Source organism: Pezoporus wallicus, unplaced genomic scaffold (assembly GCF_028554395.1).
Source record: "Pezoporus wallicus isolate ANWC-B61680 ecotype Strahan unplaced genomic scaffold, APGP_CSIRO_Pwel_v1 contig_5524, whole genome shotgun sequence".
Classification (NCBI taxonomy): domain Eukaryota; kingdom Metazoa; phylum Chordata; class Aves; order Psittaciformes; family Psittacidae; genus Pezoporus; species Pezoporus wallicus.
In genome coordinates this window covers 1,709,916-1,725,099 of record NW_026636622.1, presented here as the reverse complement: position 1 = coordinate 1,725,099, position 15,184 = coordinate 1,709,916, and the positions used below count along the sequence as shown (strand labels likewise).

Below are 15,184 nucleotides of genomic sequence, written 5' to 3'. Positions count from 1 at the left end.
AGAGAAAGAGTCATGTGAGAAAATACTTCAGAGAACTTATTCTTCCCTTCCAGAGTTCACAGATATTTTTAAACAAATAATTACTACATGTTTAGAAAGTAGCTGAGTAGCTGCTGTAGTTTCAGAAGTCAAGAAAGTGCTTATTCCCATGCTTATAATCATCCCTAATACATTCAGTAGGTGCATTTATAATCATCTGGAGCCCAGACATGTTGGTAACATGCTGAAAATTTGCATCAACCCTTGGGATGTTGAAAATACACTGAAATGTATATTAACCCTTTATGAACTATCAGTGAAAAGGAACCTACAATGAAAATGTCACGGAAGTTATTTAGAGTAGCAGTATCTGCAGCAGAATGAAATTCACATGTTTTTGTTGACCAAATTTGTTCACCATATCTAAAATATACTGTATCAGACAAGAAAAAAATAATAGACAGTGTAAACAGAGAGGGGCTTTCTATCTCAAAATAAGTAAGTGTTTGGGGTATAGCAAGTTACCTTTAAAAATTCTAGTTCAGCTTCATCCTCAAATAGGGAACGATTCATACGATGCAATTTAGCAAGCTCCCTCTGTACATGTGCCAGGGTCATTTTCTCTATTCGGCTTGCTGGAATGTAGTCTTCAACACGAAAATAGCTCTTCCCGTGCATCTTTGGGAGGAAAAATAAATAAATAAATAAACAACCCAAACAACAGAAGAGAGGAGCTTTTTGTTCTTTCTTGACTTTTCTTACTTGGTGCATTTCCATTTTCAAGGTGACCCATGTGCTGAAGTCACCCTGTTGCTATTTCCTAGGAGAAGATGGGGAACAGCAGGTAGTATCATGACAGCCAAATATTCCTCTTGTACTTGCGCTCAGCCAGGTGCTTAAAGTACACACTACTGTATGTATTGTGCATGCCTGCAGTTGTGCATGTGGAGCTGACAGCTACAGCTGCCTCAGTACAAACTACAAGGGGAGACCCAGTGCAGGGATGGATCCAACCAGTTAGATCAGACCACTCAGAGTTCAATTAATAGAGCTGCACTGATTTGTATAACTGAAGATATGGCAAAGACCATGAAAGGGTATTTTCTGTCTTTGCGGGTTGTGGATCTGAGCCAACACACAAAATAGCTGTGAATTCTGGAGTGTTTATTTTTTTTCTTCCATGTTTTCTAATATCTTTAAACCCCTCTACACATCCAAGCTGTGCCTATGTTGAATTTTTTCTACAGATTTTTGGAGTTTCTGGCCTCTAATATTAATTATGAAGGACCAAGAGTCTTTCATGATTCTGCCATATTGCCTACCAAATTCATCTGGCTTATTATTGCTCTTTAATCAGGAAAACTTTGTAATTTTTAAAATTAAATCTGAAATGTGATTACTAAAGGACTTAGCTGAAATTATGTGCTTTTTACATTTATTCTTTAACCTCTAGGTGACAAACGAGAGACCTCTGAGAAATATTGTATTACTTATCCACACCTCAGGAGCATAATTGCCAAGCTCTGCCTGTAAAGCCAAAGCACCAAGTTTCAGAGCAGTCTCATCATTGCAATACAGTCGCTCCTCCAAAATATCTTTACGAAGCTGAAGATAAAACTGATGCCTTGTCAAGCCATGCCTGGAACATAAAGAAGGTTTAGGAACACAGGCGAAGCATTGAACAGTCACCTTAAATGCTTCTGTTTTTCCTGCCATCAGCAGAACCATACACTTACTGGATAATATTAAAGTGATTGACAAAGAATTTTATCCTTAGAAAGAGCGTGAAATTAATGATGGATGTTTTCTTCTTGGGTTGGTCATTCCAGCCATCTGGGGCCACTTTGTAGAGTTTGGTCTCCTCATCCAAAAAGAAGAATTCTTTACCTGAAATGAGATTTTGGATTCTGTGATAAATCTGGAGATACTTCAGTTGCTCAAAGTTCTGCTATCTTTGTTCAGTGCATCACTAGCAATAAAAAATAAAAGGGATCATGGATGTTAGCTGAGATATATTTCTCTGCATCATGGCTTAATTTACTGTTTCTTTGATAGAGAAATTAGGATAACAGTGTGCAATTTAGGATTACAATTGTTTGATGCTGGATTGGTGAGGTGTCTATGGAATTACTCAAAAATCAATGGGGCTTGTATTCTGCTCACCACTGTAATCCTCACGTCCTACACACAAGGTATGCTTCTTCCTAGCGCCTCAGCTATGCTTACTATCAGAAATGGGCTAGCGAGATATGTGTCTTGTAGATAAAATAGCTGAGCTTGTACTCCAATTTATATCTAGGAACAGACAGCCTTCCTCATTACAGTGCTTCCTGGAATTTCTAAGGGAGCTATGTGGCTCAATATTATTCCAGTGTAAGGCTGGGACACAGCCTTTGCTGCAGAGAATATCAGATAATAACAGTATGGTCGTGCTAATGCAGAGTCCCTAGGGTAGACATACTTTACACCTCTGCAATACAGTGTAAATCAACATACCTGACTTTTGCTTAAGCTTTGGATCTACTTTCATCTGAGGACCTTAAAGGAACTTGTTGCAGTTCATTAATAAAGTGACTACAAAGGCACTGAGGGGAAGAACTGTTACTCTAGTTAGTTATGTTTCATTACCTTTCAGGTAAGCCAAGCCAAAGTAGAAATGTTCCACCAAGTTTGCATATGCCACCACGGTGTTGAAAACATCCCTTGCCTTGGACTTGATGTCACATTGCACCTCAAGGCACTGCCCATTGAGTAGAATCACATTGAGATCCCTTTGGGACAAATAGGATTTCCCTTTTTTAGTCTAAGAACATGTAAAAAAAATGAAGAATGAGTGTCAAGTACAAGCAATGCAAGTTCCACCGCATTTTATTGCTGAGGCCCCCTAGTCTCCTGTCTCTACATAAACTGATGGAGTTGGTCACAACACAATACTATTCCCTGCCTCCCTTCTCACAGATTAATATCCCAAACATTTCTCATTTTTTAAAACCCAGGGAATCCCAACAAAACAGCCAAGCATACTCAGATTCTACAATCACCCTCGTTTTCACTGCTGTATGCTGTCAGACTTTTCCTTTATCTTAATAAAAGGCAGAGGATGTGCCTGCAAGTTGAAGGAGTCCCATACGTTGGCACTAGATGTCACATTGCATCTATACAATGTATAATCTTAATATACAATGTATAATCTTAATCTCAAAACGTCTTGTGTTAAAGTAAGCATCTTTGCTGAGAAGGATAAATTAAGCTATTTCACACCAAGAGAAAAAAATACATAGCACTGAAAACTAAATGACCTCCTTTCAAGTTTCAATACCTCTGCAGTAACCCTCACTTGGTTTGGGAGGAGCACAACAATACTGAGTTGGGACTCATATGTAACTTACAAAAAGCCCCAACTAAAGGATCACCAGGTTAGTTCTAAATTCTTAATGTTCATACTTACCACAATTGATCCAGGCAGCTGTAAGGTCACTGGTGGTTCACTAGACAAAATAACAAATTCTGGACCTGAAAACTGTAAGGATGCAATTTAGAAATTTAATAAATGTTTCCTTAATATAATGAAGATCCCAAACAGCAGTACCAATGAAACCGATTTCTGTTTGTCTGTATGTTGTAGCTAATTGACTTCAGTGTCTAATAAGATGGAAATGCTGACTGAAGACTTCTCTCTGTTTGGAATCTCTCCTGTATGGGCTCTCTGGGGTCTAAATAGGTGTAAGGTCATGCTGAAGCCTTTTCTTCTGTAAAGACACTTAACCAAGATCCTTTGCAAGGCACCTATTTTCATGACACCCACAGAAACTTAATTTCTTCTAAGACCTTTTGTCATTTGATTCCCAAGTTACTATAAGGACAGTCACAGACATGTATATAGCAACATACATGCTACTGTGATTTTCATAAGCCTAGCTTCCGTAGGGAACCAGACTGGAACACAGAGCTACTTTCTTCCTTGTAATAAAAGTTGACTGATGTATTAGCAGACACTGTATTCTTCTCCTTTAACTTCCACAGAATTTAACAGCACTTAGTGAGCTTTTTCTTAGTGAGCATCTATCGCAAGGAATTTTGCTTATTGTTTTTTTTCATATTCATCTATGCATTTATATCCTTCAAGCAGACAGAAAAAAATGAATGTCTGCAAGTGGCAAGATGTGGATCCTTCCAACCATTCTCCGTGACTTAGTACCTTGACCAGTTAGATCTCCCTTTTTCTTATTTTTGTTTGAGAATATATATGGTTAGATTCATAATACTAGTATCATCTACCAAGACAATTCAATTTTGTATCACATATAACGAGAGTCTAGCACTTTGTTGCAACAGTTACTGGATGCCTGAGGAACTCTATTATCCCAGCAAAACCATATTCACAAAATTTAAAACTAAATTTATTTATAAAAGGATAATTTCCCAATGTATCTAACTGAAACTCTTGATCAAAGTTCTGCCACTGGTCAGTCTGTAGCTGGTGAATTGGGAATAGGTTAAAGGACTCACCAGCCTGAAAACTGTCCAGAAAGCTCCATGGTAGTTTGAAAGAGAAAACTCCAAACAAGAGAAAACTCCAAAACAATGGAGAAAACTCCATTGTGGAGTTTTCTGATTCAATTATTTATAGATTTTTGTGACCAAACGGCCAAAAACAACATTATCCTTTCCATTTAGCAGAGTCCTACAACAAATTAGCAACTAGAAATAGACCCTTAGGTGAACTATTGGTTTGGCACACTCTCTGCTAGCCTATGCTTTCTTTCCAGGCATATACTTATAAAAGCACTTTAAGATCTTTGAGCACTGTTGACCAGCAGGTGTTTGGGTTCAGTGTCTCTGTAATTTTTTTTTGCTGTACTAAAGCTCCTGTCAAAGTGGTTAATGAAAACAGACCATATGGTGCTTGATGCTTGCAGAAACCACACATGTAGGTCAGACAGGGTTTGATTATAAGCTTTTGCTTAGTCTTTACAGACAAGAGCTTTCACTGCCTTCAGTTCTGAGTTACCAGGACAGGATCATGCCTAATTTGGAGTTTGTCAATTTAGAATACTCATCTAATGATATGACTCATGCAGGTCACTGGCAAACGACAACTGGATAAAAAGTTTCTCTTTAGTGATATTTACGTTTTTAATTAGCTTATAAGTTTTTCATTAGTCACCTTTTCCTTCCTGTGGAACAAACATTTCTGTGATGTAGCAGCTGCTGTGTAGTCCTTTGTAGACACAGAGAAGGTGGAACCTAAATTTAGCAGGTTCTGTCTGCTGTTCTTCTGAATTCCAGTAGGGATTTCTTCTACAGCACTGACCGATCTTCAAAAGAAATGTCGTAGTGAGCAGTATATATAGCATGCGATCAAAACAACACAGACTTGAGAACAAAGAGCTTAAGGTGCATTGACTGCAAGAATATTATGAAATCCAGGGCACTGTCAGTTACAAGTTGTTATATGCTTCATTACAGAAAAAAAACAAAAATAAATCAACTGTGATTATATTATTATATTACTGATACCCTTTATAAATACATCTAAAATCTGCTTTTTTGTTGTTGTTGTTGTTGTTTGATGAGTCAGATCTAGCTGGTTTCATTCATTCTGGTGAAGCCAACGGGCAAAGAGTTTAGCCCTTGTCTTTCTGTGAATTCTGCAGGATGAAGTAAATTCCTAATTTCTTATTTTCTGGAGCAAAAAAGCTTCCCAAAATCATAACATTAGTTATTGCATTATTCAGCATTTTCCAGGAATGGAAATTAAATTATCTTAATACTAATTCATTAGAATAAATTAATGTCTAAGAGAACTGACGGAATTTTCTATTTAATTAAGACAAAGATGTGTGAAATCTCAGATCAGAAAGATGTCTTTACACTATACTTCTAATACATACAGTAATGATGTTTTCCACATGAGCAGAAACATGTGTGCTTAGAATAAACTTAAAGTATAATATATACTCTTACCAATGAGGAAATATTGATTATGTGGTATAGGAGGAAAGATTTTGTTGAGGTAGGTTTTTGTTAATTACATTTTAAAAAAATGCCAAGGTCACACATTTTTTGTTATTCCAAAGTTTTATCCTTTTCTTTTACATGTTGTTGAGTTGCTTCAGGGAACTATTCATGGAGTTTTCAAAATGTTTTTAGTAAAGTTACTGAAGTAGTTGCTGATCTTGACCTCTTCTCCCTGATATCCAGTGACAGGACATGTGGGAATGGTTCAAAGCTGTGTCAGGGAAGGTTCAGACTTGGTATTTGAAAGCATTTCTCTACTGAGAGAGTGGCCAAACACTGTAACAGTCTTCCTAGAGGGGTGATCACTGCCCCAAGTTTGTCAGTTGTTTAAGAGGCATTAGGACATTGCCCTTAATAATATGCTTTAGCTTTTGGTCAGCACTGAGTCAGGAAGTTGAACTCAATGATTGTTGCAGTTCTCTTCCAACTGAACTGAACAAACCTATCCTATCCTATCCTATCCTATCCTATCCTATCCTATCCTATCCTATCCTATCCTATCCTATCCTATCCTATCCTATCCTAAATTCCTCTGTTATAAACTTGTCCAGATACTTTTGTTTCGACGTACACAATCTCTTACAGATCAACATTTAACTAAGAAATACACCTAAAAAATGACCTGAAGTGACTTTTGTGTGTATGAAAATACTGTTAGCTCAAAACCCAAGACACTGTATTAAGAAGATTTTGTTTTGTTGTGGAAAACACTTCCTGTTATTAGTCCTGCAAGGTGGGAGGTATGAGACTTGACATTTGTGCCTTCTTTATATATAGGCCAGAGTCCTGTGTGTACTTCAAGCTTAACTTTATGAGATGTAAACTGTATCAGTTGGATGGCTTATAGAATTATGATATTAGTAAGCTTTAGAGATAGTAAACCCATCACTAAGTTTTGTGTTGGTTGTCCTTCTGTATGGGAAGTTAGTGGTTTCCAAACTAATTAAACTCCACTGTTGTGGTACTTAAATTAGGGCCTTGCAGATGCTTACAACCAAAAGTAAGGTTTACAGTCCCTGAAATTCTATGGTAAACAGCTTGCTGGAAATTTAGAGAAAAGAGTTCATCTTTCAGCAGAGGAGGGGAACATTTTCTTGGCAGCATGATTTTAGATCAAGGATATGGGGACAATACCCAGGTTGGTAGTCAGAAGCATTGCATTTGCTCCAAAATACTCAGTAAATAAATCTTCTGTTACTGATAGCATTCCCAGGTGTGTAACGCATATATAGATGTCTGTCTACACACATATGTATGTTTTTGTGTGTAGTTAGACAGGTAGACAGAGGCTTCTTTCTTCACAAAAACTGGCACTATCCTACATCCTGCTTGTAGTTCTTTCTTTATTGCAGGTTTAGAGGTGTACTCGGGTATCTCACATCACACAGATTATTGTGGCTGATTTATCAGGAAGTTCAACTGTTTACCTGGAGTACATTTAATTGGGTGTTGATCTAAATAGAACATTTCCTGTGGGCCTGAATTACTCATGCCATGGTTAAAAGAAGAAACTCCTGTTTAACTGGGTCAGGAACTCGATTTAAATGGGATGTCTGTAGGGATTACATGGTGCTTAACTATGGGATTCCGGGCTTTGTGGTGCCTACAGGCTAACAGTACTTACATCTCTTCGTTAGGAAACAGCCACGATTACAGCTTCACTATGCTGACACCCTGTTTAGAAAACTCTTGTTTGGCAGCAGTGGTGTTTCCCCAGCTTTTGAAAATGAGTAAGCATCAGCTGTACAATTCTCAGCTTTCCTTGCCTATGTCTACAGGGCTGCTGTATAGACTGTGGCTGAAATGAGGCTAATCCTTATGACAGAGCCAAGTTCTTTACTGGTTGTGTCCCTGTGTTACTTGAAACTCTTCAGTAAAGTGGCGGTGCAGGCCTGGATATGGCTGACAAAAGCAAGGCAAATCGATTTAAGAACTGAGATGGAAATGCAAATAAACCACTGAAAATGATGGATCATATGCATGGTCTGTCATAACCACTCCAGAACACGTCAGGCCTCTGCTAATGTGACAGCAAGTCAAGACCAGATACAAAATCTGAATGTAGACAATTATACACCCTGCAGAATACCTTGGCAGTTAAAGCAATGCCTGTTTGCACCCTCTCAACATGTTTTTCCTTTCCACACTCTCTGTGGAGCTGCTTTGCAGTTGTTTCAGGCACAGCAAGCTATTGCTCCTTACCTGTCTAATTATGCCAGGGACATGCTAGGGGCAGCTGTTTTGGGAGGCCAGTAACAGCTGGCAGGACACAGTGGTAAAGAGTAATGGTAGAAAACTTCAGTGTGCTTATTTTGCACGGATTGATCAGGGCCAAAGCTCCATTTCACTAGAGTGTTTGGACTGTTTCGCTTGGAGCCAAACTGAGCCTAGGTGCACTTTAATTCTGTGTAAACAGTATCTATTATCAAAACGGGTTCAGATGGCAATCAGGCATTTTCTGATAATGACATTGCCTCATTAGTTGCTGTTTCACCTGGCAATAAGACAGCATCCATCTTTCAGGAACATGAGTTCTGATTACCTGTTTATGAAGAGCTTGTAGCTACTTTGTGTCCTTGACCCACTAAGGGTGGGGTCCCATGACCGGTGTGTCTGTGGAACTCTCCCTGAAATGAACAGAGGAAATTTCACAATTGAAGCGATTGAACCAGCACTCGGCATCAGACCTTCGGACAATAACAAGAAAGAAATTTAGACTGTCTGCCTCCTCTCGTGTCCTCACTTGGGCATGACAAACAGGTATTTGATAAGGTTAAGTGAATACTACACCAGCAGTATTCCCAGTTCTCTAGTTATTGTTACTTCCTCTTCATAACTCTTCATGTGAACGTAATTTGGAAAATAGCTGTGTAGGTACAATGGCTGTTATTTCCATATATATGGAGAGCTTTTGCTGTTCAGAAATTACCCTTAGTATTCTTTGTTCTTCTATTTCCAGGCATAAAATTGGGAAGGAGGGCTGGGGGAAGCCATGAAATTTCTCTGGCTTGATCAGAGTAGGATATGAAAGGAAAACTGTTTAGAAATATTCCAACAGTTATTTGCTACATTTAATATATTGTGAATGGTTTTACAGCATAAAAATCTGGTAGGAATATAGGACTGCTTCTGAGTTACTAGCAAATAAGTTTTGTATAATTCTCACCTTCAGTCATCTCTGCTGCTACAGAAAGGATAGGCATTGCTCTGTCAAAATATATGAAAGTTGAAATTTAGAGGTAGAACCAGAAAAGGTTATGAAAGTTCTGTGAACATCTCTTATAGCAGCAGAGGTGTTTTAAACCCTGTAGGGAAGGGTGGGAAGGTTAAATTTTTCATCAGTTGGACCATTTCACTGATCATATTTGAAGAACTGCATATCAAACTATTACATAAGCAGTGGTGATAAGATGAGCTATGTGGAAGCACTCATACAGGTCAGCTTTTTCTCCAGATAAAATATCCATTAACTACAACCTGAGACCTCGCTCTGAATTCCAACATGAAAATGTGACATTGAATTCTAGTATACCAACCACCAATTGCAATTTTAAAAACTAGAAAAGCTACACATTGCTAAAATATGCATAAAATGGTTTTCAAGCCACAAATGGTAGCGTCAAAATGGGAGATTTGAGATAAGCCAAATATGCAGAGCTATTTACCAAAGTTAAAATTCAGTCCTGCGTTCTGAAACTATGTGCTTTTTAACAAGAAAGCCTTGCAAAGTTCTCTGCTTACACTATAGGTTTCACATAATTGTGTAAATATATTTTGACAAGCGCATGAAATTCCCCTTAGTTTTTCTGTCTCAGTTGTCATGGCACTGAGACAAGGTGACTAGTTTCAGTGGCCGGACTGCTGTGCTTTGATCACAAATCCAACACATTCCTGTTGTTAAGTAACATGTGGCCCTCAAAGACATTGATCCTGCAGATGATTAATGTAGTAATGTTGGTCTCTCTTGATAATGGTGCTCTACTAGGTGGTAATATCTTTTTTCAGAGAAGAATGCATTTTTTCTAATACATTATCTCATCAAAGAACGTTTGCAGCAAACAAGTTCTCACGTTGTTTTCTCATGTAATTTAGTTTTTTCATACAAAATCCTGAGTACAAACAGCTACCAGTGTATCAGTGAAGACTGAGACATGCACAAATTCACTAGAATGGGCCTTTGTCAAGTTTATGTCCTTATTTTTTTAAAAAGACTTACAAAAAAGGCTCCTGGGCTTACCTTCACTGTGTGCCACTAGGTCTGTGATTGACACGTATGCGTCACATAGGGAGCAGCTGCAATTTCAGGATTTTATTGCTGCTGATATTGAAAGCAATTCTGGAGCTTCAGAGAAGTGCCTTTAAGGAGTATCAACAGCAGTTGTATGAGTAGCCTTACCTTCCTCATCCTTGAGGCCAAAGGCTTGGGGCTGAGAGGCTGTTACATGCTGTGTTTTGTGTTTTGTTCGGGTTTTTGCTTTGTTTCCCAGGAAGTATTTGTTTTCTCTCTGCGAATCATCTCTTGGCAGGCTTGTGATAATGCAATTGGCACCCAGGGCTTTTTGCTATCTTTCCTAGGGAAATTTGTGCCTTGAGATCATGCTCTACGCCTCTAATTTTTGCCTAGTAAATTTTAAACTTTTCACATTTGGAAGAGTGTAAATAATATGTTCCTACAAATCTCATGACAATCAGCAGCTGGATATCATAAACCCAAATTAATGCTTCCCCGTGAGAAAAAGAAAGGACTACTCAGCAGTTTTCTGTCATTTATGGCATCAACGAACTAACCAGTCAGTGTGCTGACCTTGTTGCATCATAACTGAAACAGTGGATGTTAGGATTATAGGGAGGAAATTTCTGGGATAAAAACCACACATGCTTGCAGAGCACATTTAAATCCATGCCACAGGAGGACCTAGTACATATGGAGCCTACCTACAGAGGCTCATAGTGTGAGGATGTAAACTCCAAAGTACAGCTTCCTGGGACTGGAAGCTCAGGACAAATGCCCCAGGCAGGATGGAAAAAAAAGTCTGAAAACAGGAGGGAGGGTGTGTAACTGTGGAATAGAGAGCAGAAATGTGCATGTTTCTGAGGTGGGGAGCTGGTATGTAAGCTTGGTTTGTTAGGTGATGCTGATGGCATTTGGCTACAGGAACTTTTTGCTCTTCCATGGGTATTCTTACATTTCAGGAGACAAAAGAGATGAGTATGTAATTCATAAACATAATCTTTCAGGAAAATCTTACCTCTCCTGTGTCCTCGGTTAGACAGTATCAAAGATGTACTTTCAGAAATACTGTTAGAGTCACTGTAGTCCACAGAGAGTTGTCTGTAATCTTCTGTTGATTGACTGTAATTCATTAATCTGGACCCTTTGTCTGGAAACAGAAAAGAAATATGGTGAATCCCATACTTTAATTATAAATCATTGTATCTGCATGATAATGTAAATAACATTTGGCTGGACTAATTTTTATATAGTCCATGTCCACTGTCTTCTAACACTGACTTCAACTCCTTAAAGACCAAGGAAAGCTTGGTAACTTAATTCTACAACTTTCATAATCTTATTCTCACCCAAAATAGTTCTTATAGTTCTCCTAAGACATTCTGAATAAAACGAATCTAACATATTAATTCTATTCCACAGGTTATGTGGAAAGGTTGCAAAGTGCAGATAACCTGCAAAGTTCTCCTTTCCTACATTCTGAGACCCAAAACCTTCAGCTATAAAGTATTATCTCTGTGTGCGGGATGGAGAGTGCCCAGAGACAAGCCACTAGCAGTGTTGGCTGCAGAAATTCCATTAAGGAGTCATTCTAAGTCATTAGGAAGTACATGTTTTTGTTGCACCTTAACTTTACTTTGGTTGCATTCTCTTGCCCTTTTCCAGAACCTCTGAAGGCTATAATTTTTTATTAAATACAAAGAAAGAAATGGAATGCTGCCTTGAGAAGTGCGGTTCACACATTCTCAATGTAATCAACATCCTGATTCATTGAAGCCCTTCAGTGTAAGCCACATGACCTGAATCCCTAGAAAACACAGAGATCACCCCAGATACATAATCAGGAGAACCAGTAGAAGGGAAATGGCAGGAATTTGAAACTAACAGGGAGTTGAAGATGGGACCATCCCTTTTGGCAGTAGCAGAGTTTTTACTAGCTTATGCAAGTGTGAACCCATAAACTCAGTTTCTGAATGAGCTGATGTGCTTTGAAGGGTGGTTTATCTGTATGTTTTCAAAAGAATGTCATTTTCTTGTGACCAGTAATACCTAATGGACAGAAATGTTTTGCAGGTATTTAAGCATGTGTTTAATTCTAGCTGGAGTTAATGGAACATACATGTGATTTGCTGAATAGGATTTGGATTGTTCATATGCCTAATACTGAGCATATCCAAAAAAAAATGCCCATATAGCTTTGTCCAACCTTCGCTTTCCCACAGAATTAGAGACTTTTGTTGAAGTGAACATTACAATATAGAGACTAGAAAAAATTAACTGTCTGAACCTGAAGCTCACATTTAGTTACAGCTAGAGAATTAGTCTGTGGGATAATAAAATCTTGAGTTTAGTCAAATGGAATGTGAAATTAGTATATGCTGGTTTATTTATATAGTGAGCAGGATTTGGCCTTGTGTCTTGAAATCACTCCAGCAATCCATGTGTGAATTTATAAAACATCTCTGAATACAAAACCAAAACTAAAATAAAAAAGAATTCACAAATCTTTGCTTGAGTAATCAATCAGGAAGGATGAATATATATTCTTTATGGCAACAGGATAACTTCACAGAATCCCGCTCTTTACCTTCAGAAATACACTGGAGTATGCAAATATAAAAACATACTCCATATAAAAAGCATTTTTGAAATCAGGCTTTTTTATATGCACAGGTCCTACGCAAAGTGCTTTAAGAGTTGAATCTGTACAAGCTGATTCGTTATCATTGCTTCACAGCCCTCAGACTACTGTCCTTTGTGGAAATAAGGAACAGAAACCTTGCTGACTTGCCTCAGAGTCTTTCCATTCTGAAGTCATTTATATGTAAAGTAATAAATATCCTATCCAACACTACTTGTAATCACCACAGCATGAAATTAAACAAGTCGCCTATACTGGGAAAGACTCAGAAAAGGCTGGCTGTATCCTTATTACACAGTTCAGATTGTAAGTCTTTTTTTACCTTGGTGAAAATTCATCTGGGAGTACAGTGGTGAGCTGTCCGATATTTTCTCATGCAGCCTTTTCCTTATCACATGACTTCTGTTAAGCTGAGAGGCTGTGCTGTCTTCGTTGACTACCCGCTCTACCTAGAAGACAGTAGTATTGCAAGTCAATGTCATACGATATGTGGACTTCGGACTCTCATATTGAAGTGATCCTTGCCCTCTGCTTGTCAGAGGCTGCTGATTGTGTTGGTATAAACAACTTCATCTTCTCAGATTAACACAAAGCAGGATTGAGTTTTGATGGCTTTTTGCTCTCATGCAAGCTGTGTTTAAGAGAGGACACTCTCTCTTACACTGGGAAATGGAGTAATAAGGAGTGCAAGGGAAAAGGTCATCTCAGAATATTAATGAATACTGGTTGAAAACAGGGAAAAAAACCCACAACCCTGCAGTGTATTTTCTTCTGGTTTCATTCAGCTTGTCAACAAAAATTCTTAGTTGATATTTCAAATCTTGAAAAAGACTCAGGTGCTCACTTAGGGGACTTCACATGGTCAGGCTTGATTGAACAGCAGGTGTTCAGTTCCAGTCAAGAATGACAAATTGAATTCTCAATATGATGTAAATGTGATTTCTTCAAATTTCTCAAAGACTGAAACCAGAGGGGCAAAGGAGAAATCTTTTGTGTAAAGACAACTGGCCAATATGAGGGTTCTGTAAAGGTTATGACTGCTTCAATATTAACAAAAAGAAATGAAGGTACAAATTGGATTTGTGTCATTTCCCAGGAGTGTAAGAGTGGTGTGAGAGATGGCTTCATTGCTTCATTTGCTTGTACACATGGCCACACAATTTCCTGCTTAGAAGTCTAAAACCAAATCTAACTTCCTGAATTCATACAAGCATTAATTTCAAGCAACTGCTCACCATGACGCTGCTGTCCTTTTTTCACCAAAGAAAAGATGTATATGAGAGTAGCACCTACCTCACTGACACTTCCCACAGCAAACAAGACCATTTTCTTTATATAGACATTAGCTGGTAAGAAAGCAGCTTCTTTCTGATGTGTCTCACATGCTTCCAGAATTGACTCAGGAGAAAGCCTTTTGTGTGGCAGATCCTCACATAGTGTCAGCAAGAGCATGTGTAGCTGGTCACTCAGCTGGAGGGACTGAGTCAAAATACAGGTACTGTTAAATGACATCTCTCAGTGGTCTGAAATGCTCTGTAAACTGCAACAAGGGATTTCTGTAAACCTTTTACTCCGGGTGAGAAATGGGCAGTGAATTCCTTTAAATTTTGGGAAAAATTCCAGACAGGCAGCATAACAGCACTAAATGGAGCTGTTAATGGGATCCAGAGGGAACTGGCATCGACAAGGAAACTCATCAGGCCATATAGGGGCTTCCTGATGACAGACAACAGCTCAATTTCTCCACAGCTTTGCTAATTAGACTGTGAATCTTAAAAGATTCATGCAAGTAAAATATGTGACAGCATTAGCTTTAAAAGGGTGAGGAGTTATACCAGCCAAAACTGTTACCACAGAGACGAGATACTTAAATTTTAGTCGTTTAGCTTATAGAGCTTTTTCTCTTAGACTATGTATACCCACGAAAGGGAGGTTAGATCTACTAAAAGTTTGTGCTTTTCAAATAAAAACCATGCGGTCAAAGGCATGGATACAGAAATGAAGCAAAATGTGTGCTACAATTCTTTGAAAGAATTCTGGGTAAAAAATGCAAAATTTCAACTAGCAGAGATGCTGGTAGAATTTGCACAGAAATAAGGAGAGTTATTCAGTTTACGTAGCATCCCATTCTTTGAAAAAGCACATAAATGTGCACAGCACCACAATCGTGTGGACATGATGTTTTTCTTTTAGGCCTTCCTATTTTAGAATCATAGCATCATAGTATCATAGAATGATTTAGATTGGAAAAGACCTCTAAACCATCAAGTTCAGCTGTAGCCCCTTATACTGCAAATCCACCACTAAACCAT

General features: G+C 38.3%; 1 protein-coding gene across 1 annotated transcript in view; it reads right to left on the bottom strand.

Moving 5' to 3' along the window:
• FRMPD2 (FERM and PDZ domain containing 2) overlaps positions 1 to 14,384 on the bottom strand; it is a 63,125-nt gene extending 48,741 nt beyond the window's left edge. The window contains exons 1-10 of the mRNA XM_057401096.1: positions 14,166 to 14,384; positions 13,195 to 13,321; positions 11,250 to 11,381; positions 8,543 to 8,627; positions 5,147 to 5,297; positions 3,428 to 3,499; positions 2,608 to 2,782; positions 1,716 to 1,866; positions 1,480 to 1,618; positions 505 to 657 (exon numbers count right to left, since the gene is read on the bottom strand). Coding sequence (XP_057257079.1) covers positions 505 to 657; positions 1,480 to 1,618; positions 1,716 to 1,866; positions 2,608 to 2,782; positions 3,428 to 3,499; positions 5,147 to 5,297; positions 8,543 to 8,627; positions 11,250 to 11,381; positions 13,195 to 13,321; positions 14,166 to 14,384 — 1,404 coding nt within the window. The remainder of the gene's footprint in view (positions 1 to 504; positions 658 to 1,479; positions 1,619 to 1,715; positions 1,867 to 2,607; positions 2,783 to 3,427; positions 3,500 to 5,146; positions 5,298 to 8,542; positions 8,628 to 11,249; positions 11,382 to 13,194; positions 13,322 to 14,165) is intronic.
• Positions 14,385 to 15,184: the final 800 nt, after the last annotated feature.